The following is a 17,328-nucleotide window of genomic DNA, read 5'->3' as shown; positions in this document are numbered from 1 at the left end:
AGATCAAGATTAAGAAGAGCACAAGGAAGGTAGATCGCACAGATCATGAGAAAGGAAATGCTTTATCTTAGCCTTACATCTGATGTGGAACTACCAGGGGAGGTCTCAGCATGGTAGAGGTGCACCGCACCATATGAAAACCTGCAGTTATCATACATCGTACTAATACATTAATTTTCCCCCCTTGCCCCACCCACCCATGTGCACACACACTTAAGCTGTTCAGGAAACTACCTACTTACCAGCTCCAAATGTTGTGGCTGTTAGAAGTACTGAGGTTTTTATTTGATTCTGTGCACTCATGTAGAAAATTGACTAACCTTTCTGGAGTTAAGATTCAGCCTTGTCTTCTTTCCAAGTGGTCTTATACTCACTGGCTGATGAAAGTGCTTTGTGATGTTTTAGAAACAACTACACTGCTTGGAAAAAAAATGCAACTAAATTTTTAGAGGAATGAGGAAGACATGAACCCCTTAAAAAGCAAATGCTCTTTCACTCAAAAGTTTTATCAAGTATGTTGAATTTTGCTACTATTTACTTAGGAGACCACCATCTGTAGGAGTGCAGTGAGGTGAGGTGCAAGTTTACTTAAAACCAGTCTTTCTGGCAGGAACTGAAAAATCAGCAAACTGAGGTTGTGATTTTAAAAGGACTACCTTTTTTTTTAATCTCACCTCTTGTTTTGATGTGTACTTTACTTATCACTTCCATTAAAACTTTTATATGCATTTCTTTGTCTACTTCTGTTCTGGAAACTAGCTGTTCAGAAAGTCCTTGAATCGTGACAATTAGTGGAAACTGATCTTTCAGAGTTGCCTATGTTCATTTCTTTTTCTCTCTCATGAATCATTCCAGCACGATGAATGCTGAATCCCACCCTATAGGAGGAATTGCACAGTGACAACTTTGGAAAAAAGGAAAAACGGCAGTGGCCAACAAAGAGGGAGTTTGGCTTTTTTTTGTTTTCAAAAATACGTTTCATTTTTCATCAGGTAGTCTGAAAGTTTGGTTGTGAAAACGCCGCATTCTTATTCAGTTATTTGTGTGGCATACTTTACTGATTGGACCTGATTCTAAACAGTGATGATTCATAGCTTCTCTAATGGAAGGTTAAGCTAGAGTCTAATGACAGGCAACAGTTAAAACTGGAGTATATTTATTCATTGATTTTACATTCTGGATCAAGTTAGCTTAATAACCCAAGATACTGCTAGCTGTAACAAAAACCAGCACTGAAGGCAAATACCTACAGTTCCTAGAGGACCTTTTGGGGCCTGCTCAACAGGTGAATTTGAAGGCAGCCTATGTAATTGTTACCAGTAGAGCTTAACCCCTTTACAGTTTTGCTTTAAGATTACTGACATGATTTTAATACATGTCACACCAGTTCAAATCAAGCGACATTTAAAATCTGTTCTCCTTGCTTTGTTGTTTGTGGGAATCATTGGATTATTTGTGCAATTAGCTTTCAAAAACAGGAATCCTGGATGGTTTTCAACACGTTGATAGCGTTTTATGAATTAATGTTTCTTAAATTTTTGCTCCTCAAAGTATGAGACAGAAAGACAATCCTTGGCCAGCCAGCTATGTGGAGAAATCCTATTTTTTCTTTAGATGTAACTTTAAAGATTAACCAACTAATCATGATGTATTGTGCAAATTAAGTATTTAACATTCCAAAACATATCGACGTATTTGAATTCAGCTCACCATGTAATCTTCCTGGTTCCTCTTGGCTGATGCACAGTCAAAAGTTCCATTATGTACTATTGAATTTGAAACCAGATTAATGTCTCAAACTTCTCTTTGTTAATAGGTTATATGATTTTAGGGAGAAAAGTAGCTTTTTGTAATAAGTGGTTATGAGATTGCAAGCAACCACAAATAGTGTCCCTAAGCAATTTTCTGCTGGCTTCTCATCAGCATAAATGTATTATGGCATAAATGGTGTCATTAGAATTGTCCATCCATTTTGTATTAGGGGAAGAACAGAAACTAAGGTTAAAGACTGGAATCTTAACCAGAAACTAACAATAATGCCAGCACAATAATTATTCTGTAGCATGCCCACATTTACCAGACTGATTAAACGATTATTATATGGCCTGTCTTTCCTTGGGATGTTTGTAATGTATTTATCAAGAGTATGCTTTGGGGGAAAATGGGAGTCCTTATTCACTCCCTTCAGTCATCACCATGTTCCAAGGACATAGTCCCTACAGTGAGAGCACAGGGGCACTGGAAATCTGTTTGGTGCTGTCACCGCTACCACCGGTAGCAGCACTGGGACTGTCCTGCTGGTCATCAGCAGTTGAGGACACTGGCAGAGGAGCAGGACTGTGCAGAAACAAATGTCAGAGGACTATTGTGCTTTGATTCCAGGTCATTTTTTATTATGCACGGTTGTTACTTTGCTTTCATTTAGCAAAGTGAACTACTGTTAGTTTGCTTTAGTCTTCTTGGTTTTAGTCAAAAGCCTTCTATTTTGTATTGAATTCTTCAACTCACAGGTCTTTGCTTAGAGCAAAATATAATTAAATTTAGCTGGCAGTAAACCAAAGTGAAACGTAGGTAAAAAGCTTGTAATGTTTTTCCCCTGATGTTACTAGTCTAGAAGGAAGCAAGTTAGTTTTCAGAAGACGTTTCAAAAAGCTGATCTTAGAAGCACTGAGATAATGTAACCGCAGAGGTCAGATAAAAGTAATGATTTGTTTTCTGTCCATTTTTGAGGTATATTTTTATACTTGACTCTGCTTATGCAAAATCAAACCCTGCATACACATGAATTTATAATGGTAACTACTCTTTAAAAGATCTGTGAGAGATGGTTCAGTTGCACATCTTAACCATTTAGCCTCTGAGAGCCTCCAGCATTCAGAAAACCTTACAAGGTGAGTTTTAAGCTACTGCCATCTAATTAATAGAGGTGTGGTTTGTTGTCATTTTGTAGGGCTTCCAAAGGGTTTGAAGCTTGGGGTCAGCAAATTCGCGTGAGGCAGGAGTACTGCCCTGTGCAACAGCATCGCCTACGAAACGCATCTAGTATTCCACTTTCTGTTGCTGCCTCCATTGCTTTTTAAGTCATCGGCACAGCTGCTTATTTGGGGGAGTAAGAAGTTTTTATTTCCTTTCCCCAATGACTGGAAATCATCTGCACTTCGCTGAAAGGGTTTGGTTCGCTAAGTAACGAACTGAGAGGCAGCTTCTCGGGAATAGCCACAGTACGGGCAACCTTCCTCAGCGATGAACTTCCCCCCCCCCCCCGATTTCCCGTTTCGGCTCCCAACGGGCACTGTGAACGGTGCTCTCTTTGCACGGGAGTTTGTGGGCCAAGCAGGCACTGGAAGCGGCTCGGGCCGCGGTCTGCACTTAGGGCTGGGTAAATCCATCCCCCCGGGAGCTTCTTTTTTCCCGCCCGCTCCAGAGCAACGCTGCTGCCCCGGCACAGGGGAGCGGGTGCTCCCACCCCCCTGCTTTCGAAAACGCCTGCGCCCTTCCTGCCGCACACCCCACCCGCCAAGCCCTCCGTGACGGGGGCGCAGCCGCTCTCCCCGGCGGAAGGCGGCGGGGCCGGCCCTTCGCGCCGCCGACACCGTTCCCTCGCCCCCCCTCCCGGCGGGTTTCCCGCCCCTTCCCTTCCTTCCCTTCCCTTCCCTTCCCTGCCGGTGGGAGGCGGGACCCGCCGGCCTCGCGCCCGTGCTGGGGGGAGGGAGTGGGGGCAGGGGAGGGGCCGCAGCGGCCGAAGCCCAGCGGCCGCGCCGCGCCCCGCCCCCGCCGCCGTCACATGCGCGGCGTTACGTGCTGCGTGCCGAGGGCCGCGGCGGCGCCGCTGGCGGGGAGCCCGCGGCCCTGAGGGAGAGCCGGCGCCCCCGCCCCGGCCCGGCCCGGCCCGCCATGGAGGTGTACATCCCCTCCTTCCGCTACGAGGAGAGCGAGCTGGAGCGGGGCTACACGGTGAGGGGCGGCGGGGCGGGAGACCCCCGCGCCTCGGGGGGGCGATGTGGCGGCGGCGAGCGGGTCCGCGGCGGGGGCCGGGCCGCCGTGCAGGTACCGGCCTGAGGGGCCCGCGGGGCGAGGCCGCCCGGCCCTGCGCTGCCCTGCCCTGCGCTGCCCTGTCCTGCCCCCTTCTGCGCAGGAGGGGTGGTCTGCTTCGGCCCGCCGGGCGTCTCCTGCCCCACGCGAGCTTCGTGTCGTGGAGCCGTGGCGGTTGCGACAGCGGCTAATGCAGCGTGGCCAGCGGGTGGGGAGAGGTAGTGCTTCCTTGCCGCTCGGCCCTGCTGAGAGAGGCACATTTGGGCGCTGGGTCCAGGTCTGGGCTCCCCAGCGTAGAGGTTGGAGCAAGTCCAGTGCAGGGCCAAGCATGACGAAAGGAGCGGAACAGCTCTTCTGTGAGGAAGGGCTGAGAGAGCTGAGACTGTTTAGCCTGGAGAAGAGAAGGCTCAGGGGGATCTCATCACTATGCCCAATAATCTGAATGGAGTGAGTGAGGAAGAGGGAGCCAGGCTCTTCTCGGTGGTGCCCGCTTGACAGGACAAGCGGCAATGGGCACGCATCAAAATACAGGGAATACCATTTAAACATAAGACGGAACTCTTTTGTCACCGTGAAGGTAGTCAAGCACTGGCACAGGTTGCCCAGAGGACAGCGAAGCCTCCATCTTTGGAGGTTCTCAAAACCTGACTGGACATGGTCCTGGGCAGCCTGCTCTAACTGACCCTGCTCAAGCAGACGAGTTAGTCTACACAATTTTCAGAGGTCTTTTTTGACCTCAGTGGTTTTCTCATCCAGTGGAGCTGTTGAGCTGTAACACTTTTCCACATGTTGCTGGGTGGAGACAGGGGATGCTCTGGACTAAAGCCCAAGGCATTTGACTGAAGGTGGATATTCAAAGCTAGCGTCTTTTATTAAATCTGAATGTTCAGTAGTTCTGAGCTGTTAAGAAATACCAGGAAAAAAATCTAATCCTGTAGAATTGCCAGAAGATTGATTCATGTAGGCATAGTTGCATGAGGCAAGTGCTGATGCTAATGCTGTATATTCTTTGGTCCTCAGTACTGGCAAGGATTTGGAAGCTTTGTGAACCACTTTAGATGTGCTAACGTGGGAGTGTAACTGCATTAATGTTTCTGCCCCTCAGTTGAACTTAAATGCAAGTGGCCCCCTACAAGATGTCTTTGTGGTTTTGGGGAATGAAACTGGCTTTAAAACATTTCGATTGAGTGTGGTTACAATAGCACATACTGATCCCAGCATGTCCCAGTTGAGCAGGCTAGTTAGGTGGCAGAGTGATTTCTAAGGTGTGCATATCACACTAATAGGATTTTTCATGGCAATATATATTTTTAGTATTTGCTTTTAGTGTGTTTTTTTATTTCTTTAATGGTAATTCTGTCAGTGAATCCTGCTATCTAGAGGATTTGTTTTTTAAAATTTTATAAATGTTGAGCTATATAAGTTTCAAAGAAACCAGAAATGAAACTGTGTCTTTCTAGAAGTCTTTCAAGAAAATGATCTTGAAAGTGAAAATTTTCGATTATTACAACCCTGTTGGTTATTACAGCACTGTTCCTCTCTGGTCACTGGTGAGGAGTCAAATGCATGTATCTGAAACTTGCTGTACCTCAGTAGAGTATGGTAGTTGTTCCTGCGTGACTACTTTGCCTCTTCAATCAGATGAGGGGGGTTCTATACCACATTCTGTACAAAAATTATCTTGCTCTATGCTGTCAGATGCATCAGTTTAGGGATTTCCCTGACCACGAAACTGCTAGAAACCATAGCTAAAGTTCCTCTGGGTTAGGCATGCTTGTGGGAGACGGTATGGAAGTCTGTTCTGATAACATGGTGTATTTCCTTTATGTTTTAAAGAGTTTATGGACTATGCATGAGCAAGGCTTCTTCTAATGTAATTGTCAATTTGTTACATTGCCAAATAATTTGCATAAGTATTGTTCCAAGCATAAAAATTCATGGTCAGTGCAAATGAGTACACTATAAGCCCTCCCTCCAGCAAAACTGAGGTTAATGAGAGCTTACCATTGCTCTGTACTAGCTAGGAAGATACTGTGTAGGCAGAGATATTTACCTAAGAAGAAACAGTAACACAGGAATTATTCTGCATTGAACAAAAAAGTGATTTTACATGGACGGTTGGAGCTTGTGAATATTTCCGTGTCCAGACCACATCAGCTGTCATTCTTTTGAACCCCATTACATGAGGGTTAACAGTCAGAAGCTGTGGTTTTGGTAGATACCACTATAAAATATGGGGGTTGCAGGGTCTTGGAGACTTTGTGATTAAGTAGATGTTTCACCAGTTCTGTGCTACCTGAATCTGATGAATTAGAAAAGTTGAGATAAGCGGAGGAAGTGACACTGTGAAGTATTGAATCTCTTCGAAATGTAACCTTCAAATCAAAGGGGGTGGGTACAATCCTGGAATAGTGCAGTGTGTCTCAGTGAAGTATAATTTTCTTCTATGAAATTATATAGATAATTCAATTTCAGGTATTTTGCACCATGAGGCTTATATATAATATTAACATTTAAAACAGTATGCTGATAAAGGTCAGAGAAAGTGTACCTGCCTGATGTACATGACTGGCAAACTGGTAACAATGGAGGAGGAGAAGGCTGAGGTACTTAAAAATTTCTTTGCCTCAGTCTTCACTGGCAACCTCTCTTCCCACACCTCTTGAGTGGATGGACTTCAAGATGGGGACTAGGGGAGAAAAGTCCCTCCCACTGTAAGAGAAGATCAGGTTCGAGACCACCTGAGGAACCTGCACATACATAAGTCTATGGGACCCAACAAGATGCATCCCAGAGTTCTGAGGGAATTGGCAGATGCAGTTGCCAAGCCACTCTCCATGATATTTGAAAAGTTGTGACAGTCAGGTGAAGTCCCCAGAGACTGGAAAAAGGGAAACATCGCACCCATTTTTAAAAATGGTAGAAAGGAGGACCCTGGAAACTACTGACCTGTCAGCCTCCCCTCTGTGCCTGGGAATATCATGGAACAGGTCCTCCTGGAAGCTGTGCTAAAGGCACACAGAGGACAGGGAGGTAATTCAAGACAGGCAGCATGGCTTCACCAAAGGCAAGTCTTGCATGACCAACCTAGTGGCCTTCTGTGATGGAGTGACTACATCAGAGGACAATGGAAGAGCCATAGATGTCATCTGTCTGGACTTCTCTAAGGCATTTGATGCGGTCCCCCACAACATCCTTCTCTCTAAATTGGAGAGATATCAATTTGATGGATGGACTGTTCAGTGGATGAGGTACTGGTTGGAAGGTCACATCCAGAGGGTAGTAGTAAACAGCTCAACGTCCAGATGGCGATCAGTGACGAGTAGTGTCCCTCAGACGTCCATATTGGGACAAGTACTGTTTAATATCTTTGTCAGTGACACAGACAGTGGGATCAAGTGCACCCTCAGCAAGTATGCAGATGACACCAAGCTGAGTGGTGCAGCTGATTCACTAGAGGGATGGGATGCCATCCAGAGGGACCTTGACAGGCTTGAGAGGTGTGCCTATGTGAACTTCATGAAGTTCAACAAGGCCAAGCACAAGGTCCTGCACCTGGGTCAGGGCAACCCCCTGTATCAATACAGGCTGCGGGATGAAGGGATTGAGAGCGGCCCTGCAGAGAAGGACTTGGGGATAGTGGCGGATGAAAAGCTGAACATGAGCCAGCAATGTGTGCTCGCAACCCAGAAAGCCAACCGTATCCTGGGCTGCATCAAAAGGAGGGTGGCCAGCTGGTTGAGGGATTCTCCCCTCTACTCTGCTCTCATGAGACCCCACTTGGGAGTAATGAATCCTGCTCTGGGGACCTCAGTAGAAGAAAGACATGGACCTGCTGGAGCAGGTGCAGAGGAGGGCCACAAAAATTATGAGGGGGCTGGAGCACCTCTCCTATGAAGACAGGCTGAGAGAGTTGGAGTTTTTCAGCCTGGACAAGAGAAGGCTCCAGGGAGACATTATTGTGGCCTTTCGATATATAAAGAAGGCCTATAAGAAACACGGGGAGAGACTTTTTAATAGAGCCTTTTTTAATAGTGACAGGAGAAGTGGCAATGGATTTAAACTAAAAGATGGGAGATTTAGATTGGAGCTAAGGAAGAATTTTTTTATGATGAGGGTGGTGAGACCCTGGAACAGGCTGCCCAGGGAATTGATAGATGTCCCATTCCTGGAAGCATTCAAGGTCAGGTTGGACAGGGCTCTGAGCAACCTGATCTCGTTGAAGATGTCCCTGCTCATTGCAGGGAGGCTTGGACTAGATGATTTTTATAGGTCCCTTTCCAACCCAAACCATTCTGTAACTGGTCACAGTGATCAGGATCACAGGGTCCTGGTTTCAGCTGGAATAGAGTTAGTTTTCTTTCTAGTAGCTTGTATAGTGTTTTGTTTTGGATTTAGTATGAGAATAATGTTTTTAGTTGTTGCTAAGTAGTGTTCAGATGAAGTCAAGGATTTTTCAGCTTCTCATGCCCAGACAGCAAGAAGGTTGGAAGGGCATAAGAAGCTGGGAGGGGACACAGCCAGGGCAGCTGACCCAAACTGGCCAAAGGGGTATTCCATACCATGTGACATTCTGTCTAGTATATAAACTGGGGGAGTTTCCCTGGGGCGATCACTGCTCAGGAACTAACTGGGCATCGGTCAGCAAGTGGTGAGCAATTCTGGTGTGCATCACTTGTTTTGTATAGTCCAATTATTTTGTTATTATTATTGTCATTTTATTATTGTTATTATTACCTTTATTATTTTCTTCCTTTCTCTTATATTAAACTGTTCTTACCTCAACCCATGAGTTTTAGCTTTTTTTTTTTTCCTGATTCTCTCCCCCATCCCTCTGGGTGGTGGGGGAAGTGAGTGAACAGCTGCGTGGTGCTTAGTTGTTGGCTGGGGTTAAGCCACGACACAGGAGTACTGCTTTACACAGTTGATCTTTTACTGTTCTCTTTCCCACAAGTGCTAACTTGCTTAGAATTAAAATGTTTTGAGTAGCTGAAACAAGGAACTATCAGAGATTATTTGATTAGTTGCAGAAGAGGATGATGGAGCTTGGGGCAGGTAGAAGATTGTTCACATGCTGGCTGCCCACCAGCCCAGTAACCTGCCAGAGTGTTATAGAGAGTATCTTCTGCACTGTGACTGTCAGGGGCCATTGGAGAGAAACAGTGCTGAAGAAGGGGTTTTTTGAGAAGTGTGGTGATGGCCGTCCTAGTTTCTTTGCTAGAAACAGTGGTAGTGGTGACCTTGTGCATGAAATGAGAGGCTGGAAGGAGACCGCTTCCTCTCTATGGTGGGTCTGCATGGCTACCAAAAAACACTCTTTCGTGATATCTCCACGTTTCTGGTTCCCTTCTTTAGCAGAACAGAATACAGTTCTTCTTGGATTCAGCCTGCCACTATGTATTCTCACTGCCTGGAAAGGAAAGTCACAAAGACAGTGTTTGTCCTTTCCTTTAAGGAAGCTCATTACCAACTTGCTCGTTGATTTTCAGCTTGCTTTCCCTCAAACCTGTTGTTTCAGATGATTTTCTTTTTCTCCTTAGTATGGCTAGGCAGCATTGGGAAGCGGAATGGACAGAGACCCATCAGCCACCAGCTAGCTGTAGAAGCAGTATGCAGTTCTGGGAAGAGGGTGGAAGTGACTTGCCACAGAAACTGGAAACTTCTCCCTAGCTTCAAAGCGAAAACTACAGAGAAATTAAGAAATAGAAAGGGTGGGGTCTAGACCAGTGAAAGATCGGTTTAGGGAAATAAAAGATTAGAAAGAAAAATGAGGGAAAAGTCTATAATGCAACACTTGAGATAGGGCTCTGTCAACAAAGTAAATGGGAAGCACTCTCAGTCCTTGTTTCAGGAGCTCAGCTTTACTAAAGCACTCTTCCTCTGATATAAAACCTTGAAAGCCTTTTTTCCACTAGCACCAGCCCCTGCAAAAAAAATAGAGTAAACTTGCACTTCCAGTTCCAGTTTGAGGTATACATAAAGTGATGAAACACAGAATAAGAAAAATGTCTGTTTTCCTTGTGGACAATTAGATTTCATTGTCAGTTTAAATTGATGACATGAGCTTCCAAACTATTGAGCCTGTGCTAATAAATGCAACAGTTGTTCATAATTTGGCAGTGAATGACCTTTAAATGTAGACGCTTACTAAGGATGTCCCTAGGGAACAATTCAACTTCGAAATGACACCCATGTGTTCTTGTTATCATTTAAATATGCTCCCTTTGTCAATAACAGAATAATAAATACTAGTTAGATTTCTGATGTTGATTCAGATGCTAGGAAACTTACTGAATAAATTAGTGTACATTTGATTTATATTGACCAAAAAAATTTTACAGTGGTATATTGCAGGTCAAGGTGACATACATTTAAATGTGTTGTAGAGCAGAGGGCATACTTGACTGACACATGTGCTTACTACGTTTTTAATTAACGCTTGCAATACTACTCCCCAAATTTCTCCTGGAGTTGCAAATGTTGTGGAAGTAAGATATGACATGTAAGATCCTGAAGTACTGTGGATTTTGTGAATGCCCATAGACTTTACCTCTGTAGAAGAAGCAGTTTAATAGGTTTTACTCATTTGTGGAAGTACAAAGCTAGAAGGACTTAAAGTCTGGTATAGCTTATGTATTTCAGCATTTTTTACTGTTAAAGTAAATGTGCATAGAGTGAAAAAGGTTAGATGTTTTTCCATATGAAGCCTGAGAGTAAGCCACAATAGCAAATGATAAATGTGAAAGATAAAGTGGGAATATTTATAAGTATTATAGTTATAAAGCATGAAGGGAGTAATTATGTGAATGAGTTTATGTAAAAAACACTTTGAATTACTATTCTAACCCTTTCACTGAGTCTCTGGACTGTGTGAACTTGGTAGTTTTAAAACATCTGAACAGGCTCTGTGTGCTTTGGGTATGAAATCTGCCAGTATAAAGACTTCTTGCTTACCCATCTGTCTTGTACAAGCCCACCATGTGTTACATTGTGTCACAAGTCCTGTTGAAATCAGTGACAGACCAGTTACTCCAAGTTCAAGGAAATTAAACAGAAATATTATGTCTGTTAGATAAATTAGACTTTTTTATTGTCTTAGTGTCTTCATAGAGAATTTTTAAATGTCCTGGTTATTCTACAAGGGAGTCAGAGTAGGTCTGTACAGCTACTTTTCTCTCCTACTTGGGAAGACAAAGAGGATAAAGATAATTTGACAGATGCCAATGATTCTGTAATGTCAGAAAAATGCTACTTCGACCATTGTTTTTTTCATTTCCAGTGAAGGAGCATGTATTAGTGGAAGAAATAGATCTGATAATTTAGGCTAAAGATACCCGTTGGTACGCAACAGGAACTTGAAGAGTATAAAGTAAGACACAGAGAATTTTGCAGTGCACATGAAGGCAGCTAAGGCAGAAACTGGAAAAAGGTAAAACCAAAATGAAAAACTGACTGAATGTATACATAACAATCAGTTAAAGCTGTTTCCTTTTTTGTGTGTTTAATTTGCTTTGGGATGTAGACAGATTAGACAGAGACATATAGCTCCAGTGATCTCTGATTGTTGTGCAGTTGCTCAAAGCCCCCTTGATTCAGAGTCATGAAATCCTAGTGGAAAGGGCCATGTAAGATTTCTCTGAGTAAGGAATCTCTTATGCTGTATTCCTGAGGGTGGATCAGCAGTAGGATAAAGAAGCAGCAGCATGGTTGCCTATATAGTTTACCATCTGAAAGACCAAAAGTTGACACATTCTGTCAGTAAACCATAACTGCAAACCATGCATTACCCAATTCTCTCCCAAGATCTGCGGATTTATGGTTTTGATGAGGAAGTTATATTTTCAGAAAGATAGGGGGTAGCAGAGCATTCAAACATGAATCACAATAAAGATATATTTTAATTCTCTTGAATCTTTGAGAGGTGGTAGTGTGTCGTGGTTTAAGCCCAGCCAGCAACAAAGCACCATGAGGCCACTCGCTCACTCTTCCCCACCGTGGCCCTGGTGGGACAAGGAGCAGAAAATATAAAGAAATGTTAGTGGGTCGAGACAAGGACAGGGAGGGAACACTCACCACTTATGGTCATGGGCAAAAGACAGACTCAACTTGGGGAAGAAACAAAATGAATTTAATTTACTACAAATCAAATCAAACCAAGGATAATAAGAAGTAAAACCCAAATCTTGAAACACCTTCCCCCCACCTCTCCTGCCTTCCTTGCTCAACTCCACTCCCAGTTTTCTGTAGCTCCTCCCCCCAGCAGTGCAGGGGGACAGGGAATGGGGTTTGGGGTCAGTTCATCACACGTTGTCTCTGCCGCTCCTTCCTCCTCAGGGGGAGGACTCCTCACTCTTCCCCTGCTCCAGTGTGGGGTCCCTCCCACAGGAGACAGTCCTTCATGAACTCCTCCAATGTGAGTCCTTCCCACGGGCTGCAGTCCTTTACAAACTGCTCCAACATGACTCCTTTCCAGGGGCTGCAGTCCTTCAGGCACAGACTGCTCCAGCGCGGGCTTTGCCATGGAGTCACGCCACCTTTGGGGGTATCCACCTGCTCTGGCTGCAGGTGGGCATCTGGTCCCCTGCTCCCCTCCATGGGCGGGGGGGGGACAGCCTGCCGTCTCACCACGGGCTGTAGGGGCATCCCCTCCTCCGGTGCACCTCCTCCCCCGCCTTCCTCCGTGACCTCGGTATCTGCAGAGGGGCTCCTCTCACATCCCACTCCCCCTACTCACTGCAGGTTCCCCTTCTTAAACCTGTTCTCCCAGAGGCACTGCCACCGTGGCTGATGGGCTCAGCCTTGGCCAGAGGCAGGTATGACTTGGAGCCGGGGAAGCTTCGAGCAGCTTCTCGCAGGAGCCTCCCCTGCAGCCCCTCCCCCACTACCAAAACCCCACCACACAAACCCAATACATAGTGGCAAAACTTTGTTAATAATATAATGCTACCAATGGAGTTATTTCATCAGAGGTTTCATGCTTAACTGCTCCTGCTGGTGTTTTCTGTCTGTCTAGCATCAAGTTGTGATACTTGTAAAATCTTGTCAACAAAGATGGTGTTAAGCATACGTGCATTCTTTACTTCCCAGGAGTGAGAATATGCCAGGCTTTAAAATGCAACGTGAGGGAAGATGTAATAGATAATGCGCATACATTGTACTGTAATGCACATTTTAATTCCTGATGTAATTCATTCCAGCTTTGATTGATAAATAGTCATCATTGTGATGGCATTTATGAAGACATCTTGGAATTTCAGTATATGATACCATTTTTATGTTAGGTGGCTGGTGAGTCCTGAAGAAGTTGAAGATATGTTTTTCATCTACAGCAGTGACTAGGTTATTAAATTAACTAAGTTAGTACTGCAGGAGCAGTTTTAGAAAGTTGTCTTTTTAATATTAGGTATTTATTTTTAGAATAACTGAAAAATCTAAATGACAATTCTTCAAACCATTACAATTCAAAATTATCCATTGGAAAATACCACCAGATATCCACCCACTTACAGATTTTAATTTTTGCAGTCTTCGTGAAGAATGTTGTCTGTGCTGCTAATTTACATGAATGCATTCTTAGCCTTAGCTGTCTCTCTTAAGTTCCTTTGTGAATTTTTTATATGGAGGAATTTAAAGGATTGCTTCTATGGTGGCTGAATATATGTAAATCTTAGTGGTTCTTGTAATGATTATCTTTGAATTCACAAGAAATAGGAAAGAAATTTGATGGGACTTTGTACTGCAGCTTAGTGACCTAATTGTGTTTCTTACTCAATAGGCCACTGAGGACAAAGTTTAGTCTGTCTGAAGCTAGCTCTGCCAAGGTGGAGAAAGGTCTTTCTGGCACCCTGGCAGTGAGGAGAACATTGAGAAGACGGGCTTGCATGGCAGGGCGCTTGGTGGTAGAATTTCAGTGCTACATCTGGGTACAGTGGAAGTACTTACATAGGTATGCACCATGGAAGTGTGCTAATGGAGGCTTTCCAGCTACTGCATTTTGATTGCTGTCATTGTAAGCAACCATTATTTCTCCTGTTTACAAGAGTTACATGAGCACTTTTATCAGCTTTTCATTTTCAGTTTTCTAGAAGTCTGAATTTTCTGTGGCTTGGGGAAGGCTAAAATAGCATTTTGTAGAGAATTCTGGAAGGGGATTTTGGTGATGAAGCATTAAGTGTCATCATTACCTTTGAAAGTGGCATTGTATTTTTAATGGGAAATGAAAGGAGAAGTGTGTGTAGTATGTTGACAAACTATTTATTCATAGATGTCCTGATGATAAAGATATTGGGGCTAGAACACAGGTACTCTTTTTCTGGGAGCAGCCTTTTTTTTTTTTTTTTTTTTTTAATTATTTCAACCTATATATCATGTTATAAACATTTCACATTTCATAAACCAATGAACATTGTGTGGTTGTTGGGTTTTTTTAAAATAAATATTTGGACACAACAGTAATGCTTGGATACTTTTAGGCATTGAAGTAAGACGGGACAGAAAGAGCATACCATGAGAAAGGAGCACTAGCTCTACAAGTTCTAAAGAAAATGTTTCCGCTCATTCCTCCTCTGCTGGTGTAGTGAGAGCTCCACCTCCTGTTCAAAACAACCTTCAGTTCTAAAAATGTATAAATAGGAAATCCGAGAAGATGCCTTTGGATGTTGAAGCTGCCACCAGTGTAGCTAGACTAAGTAATTCATAAGAAATGACAGCCAAACCTCCACTGCATCTTCCATTTTGTATATTATTTATTTGTATGTCACAGTGTTTGTGGGTCCTAGTTAAGACCAGGGCCTTTAGGTGACAGTTGTTGAATTGTGTACATGGTACACAAAGTTTCAAAAATCGGTCTTGAAAGGGGTTGCCTACAAGTGGTAATAGTTGTTTGCCTGATGAGATGCTGTGAACAGTAATGTCTATCCAAAATGGTATTACTCTTGTTTGACTTTAATTCTTTAATATAGTGAAAATGGTATAAAATTTCTGTGAAAATCTTTTCTCCCACTAGTCTACCTTGAAAACTGTGAGATAAGAATTGCCAATCTTCATTATTTTATTTTTTTATATTCCTTGTGTCTCGTGTAATTGATTCACTTTTTAAAAATGGATTCCCTTGTTATACCATGGCAGAAGGTACTCATGTGCTGCAATATCTCCAAATTGGAAAATAATGAAATCTAAAGCTTTTACTATCGTCTTTTACGTAAGGACAAACAAAGAATCTTGATGATGTGGTGAAACAATCAATTGTTCAGCAGCAAGTTTGTATTGATTACAATGAACTGCTTTTATGAAAAGTGACCATATGTACTTCAGCTAACTGCCTTTACTTTTGGTCTTGCACAGGACTCTGTTTCATTGCATGTAGATTCCCTTCCATGCTCTTTACTTAGTAATCAAGCCCTTTCCAGGAATAGGACTCCCTGGTCATGCGTCTTCCTTGCAGTAATTACAATCTAAGTTTCTTGTTCTTTTGAGATGTGGAAACATGAGAAATGTGTCTTCAGTTTAACCATAAATTAATGGACTAATAGATTTATAGTAATGTCAGGGAATGTTATAAAAATATTTACTTGGCTTGAAAGATGTGAAGAAATTAATATTCAGGAAGAAAAGAAAAAACCAAATTTGGAGTTGAGTCCTATGCCAGTAAAGAATCAGAAAATACATTAGCCTATTGTTTTTCTGATTTCTTCCGAATTCTAAGAAAAATTATGTCCCACAATGACATATGCTACATGAAACTCTGAAACACTCCATTCTTAAAAGCAAGTTAGAGAACATTCAAAAGCTAGGTTTTAATTAAAGATCCATTCTCACTCTAAAAGCCAAAGACCTAGCTTCAATTTTTATGTTGCGATGAGGGAGCATAAAAAGTCAGTAAATACTAAAAACATCTATTTTTGGTACTGAATAGAAAATGTCAGAGGCTTTTCCTTTTGCTGAGTGCTCAGAATGTGGATGTGGATGTATGATTGGTAGGACCACAATCTTTGCACTATTTCATGTTTTAAAAGTTCCTGTTTGACACAGAGTTTACAAAGCTCAAGTAGATTCTGAAGTACGGCTGAGTATGCTTTTTTTTTCTTTCCATATTTCTCCTCTATATCAAAATTTGTTCCTTTGGCAGTTTTGGTTTTACCTTCCCTTGGCAGAAATGTTATGATCTCAGACTTCCAGGTTTTGCCATAAATTCCTAGTGCCAGTTGAGAAGAGGGAAACAATATTTTTAGATGTGTTTTAAAACAGCTTGGTAAGAACTTGTTAGGAGTGTTATTGAGGATAGTAATTGTCTCCTCTCAAATAAGACCATCCTTATGTTGGCCTGAATTAGAGATGAAGTAGGAGACTATACTGTAAGTTCAGCACTTGCAGTTAAGAAGTCCTTTAACATTCTCTCTTTACCTTTTGGTGCCTGCTTATTACTATATGTTTATCTGGAAAATAAACATAAGGAGAATATGTTAATGGGAATCAGAAACATTTTTAAGGTACGAAGTAGAATCGTTTTTTCTCTACATGCATTTAGTGTTTGTATTTGAATTTTTCCTTTACTACTAGATGGTTTGTATCTAACTGCAGCTTTAGAAGACCTCTAAACATAGGTTTAAGGCTGAAAAAAACTGGTACCATCTGATGTGTAATATGGAATTCTAAATTAAAAGCCTTATTTTTGCCTAGACCATGGGAGAAAGAGGGAATTGTTCTGTAAACTAAGAAAATATGACTAGAAGTTAGTTCTGTAAACCACGAAACCACTGCTTTTTCTTCTGCCTTTGTTTTGTTTGTGGTTTTTTTTTTAAGTGTGAATGTTATGAATGTCATTACTCTTTTCAAATTCAGTGGCCAGGATAATACCACAAATGCAAAACTTTCCTAACTGCATAGGTGTTTAAATAATACATTTTGTGAACTGATACAGAAAATGCAGTTACTTTAGTTTTTAAGTGTATTTGGTGTTTGGGAAAGAACTGGCAACACGCTGCACATTCAAAACTATTTTTTGCTACTCACCAACTAAATTGTCAAAAATTGCTGATTTGAAAGGGGGTAAAACCTGCTTAAAGTAATCACAGATATAACTGTTATCTGTTACAGGCTAAGAACTTAATGCCCCATTTCTCAAATGAGTTTTTACAGTAACGAGATAGCTGTATCACACTCCTAAGTGAAAAGCTCATGAACTTGCCTGCATGGTTATTTCCAACCTCTACTCTTCTAACAAGCTCCCAAAGTTGTTGCTTATAAAGGTGGAAAATGGACCTGATAAAAATGTTTAGTCTGCAGGGCTGTGTTTTA

The 17,328-nt window shown here is 42.5% G+C and overlaps 1 protein-coding gene across 2 annotated transcripts in view; it reads left to right on the top strand.

The window, feature by feature from the left end:
* The first annotated feature begins 3,775 nt into the window (after positions 1–3,775).
* Positions 3,776–17,328, top strand: part of SNX24 (sorting nexin 24) — a 95,888-nt gene continuing 82,335 nt past the window's right edge. For both annotated transcript variants that reach the window (XM_075021766.1, XM_075021765.1), the window contains exon 1: positions 3,776–3,954. In XM_075021766.1, the coding sequence (XP_074877867.1) occupies positions 3,895–3,954 (60 nt within the window). In that variant the 5' untranslated portion in view covers positions 3,776–3,894. The remainder of the gene's footprint in view (positions 3,955–17,328) is intronic.

The sequence above is a fragment of the Buteo buteo genome, chromosome Z (genome assembly GCF_964188355.1).
Source record: "Buteo buteo chromosome Z, bButBut1.hap1.1, whole genome shotgun sequence".
Taxonomy (NCBI): Eukaryota; Metazoa; Chordata; class Aves; order Accipitriformes; family Accipitridae; genus Buteo; species Buteo buteo.
Note: the sequence above shows the minus strand (reverse complement) of the source record. Positions and strands in the feature narration are given on the sequence as shown.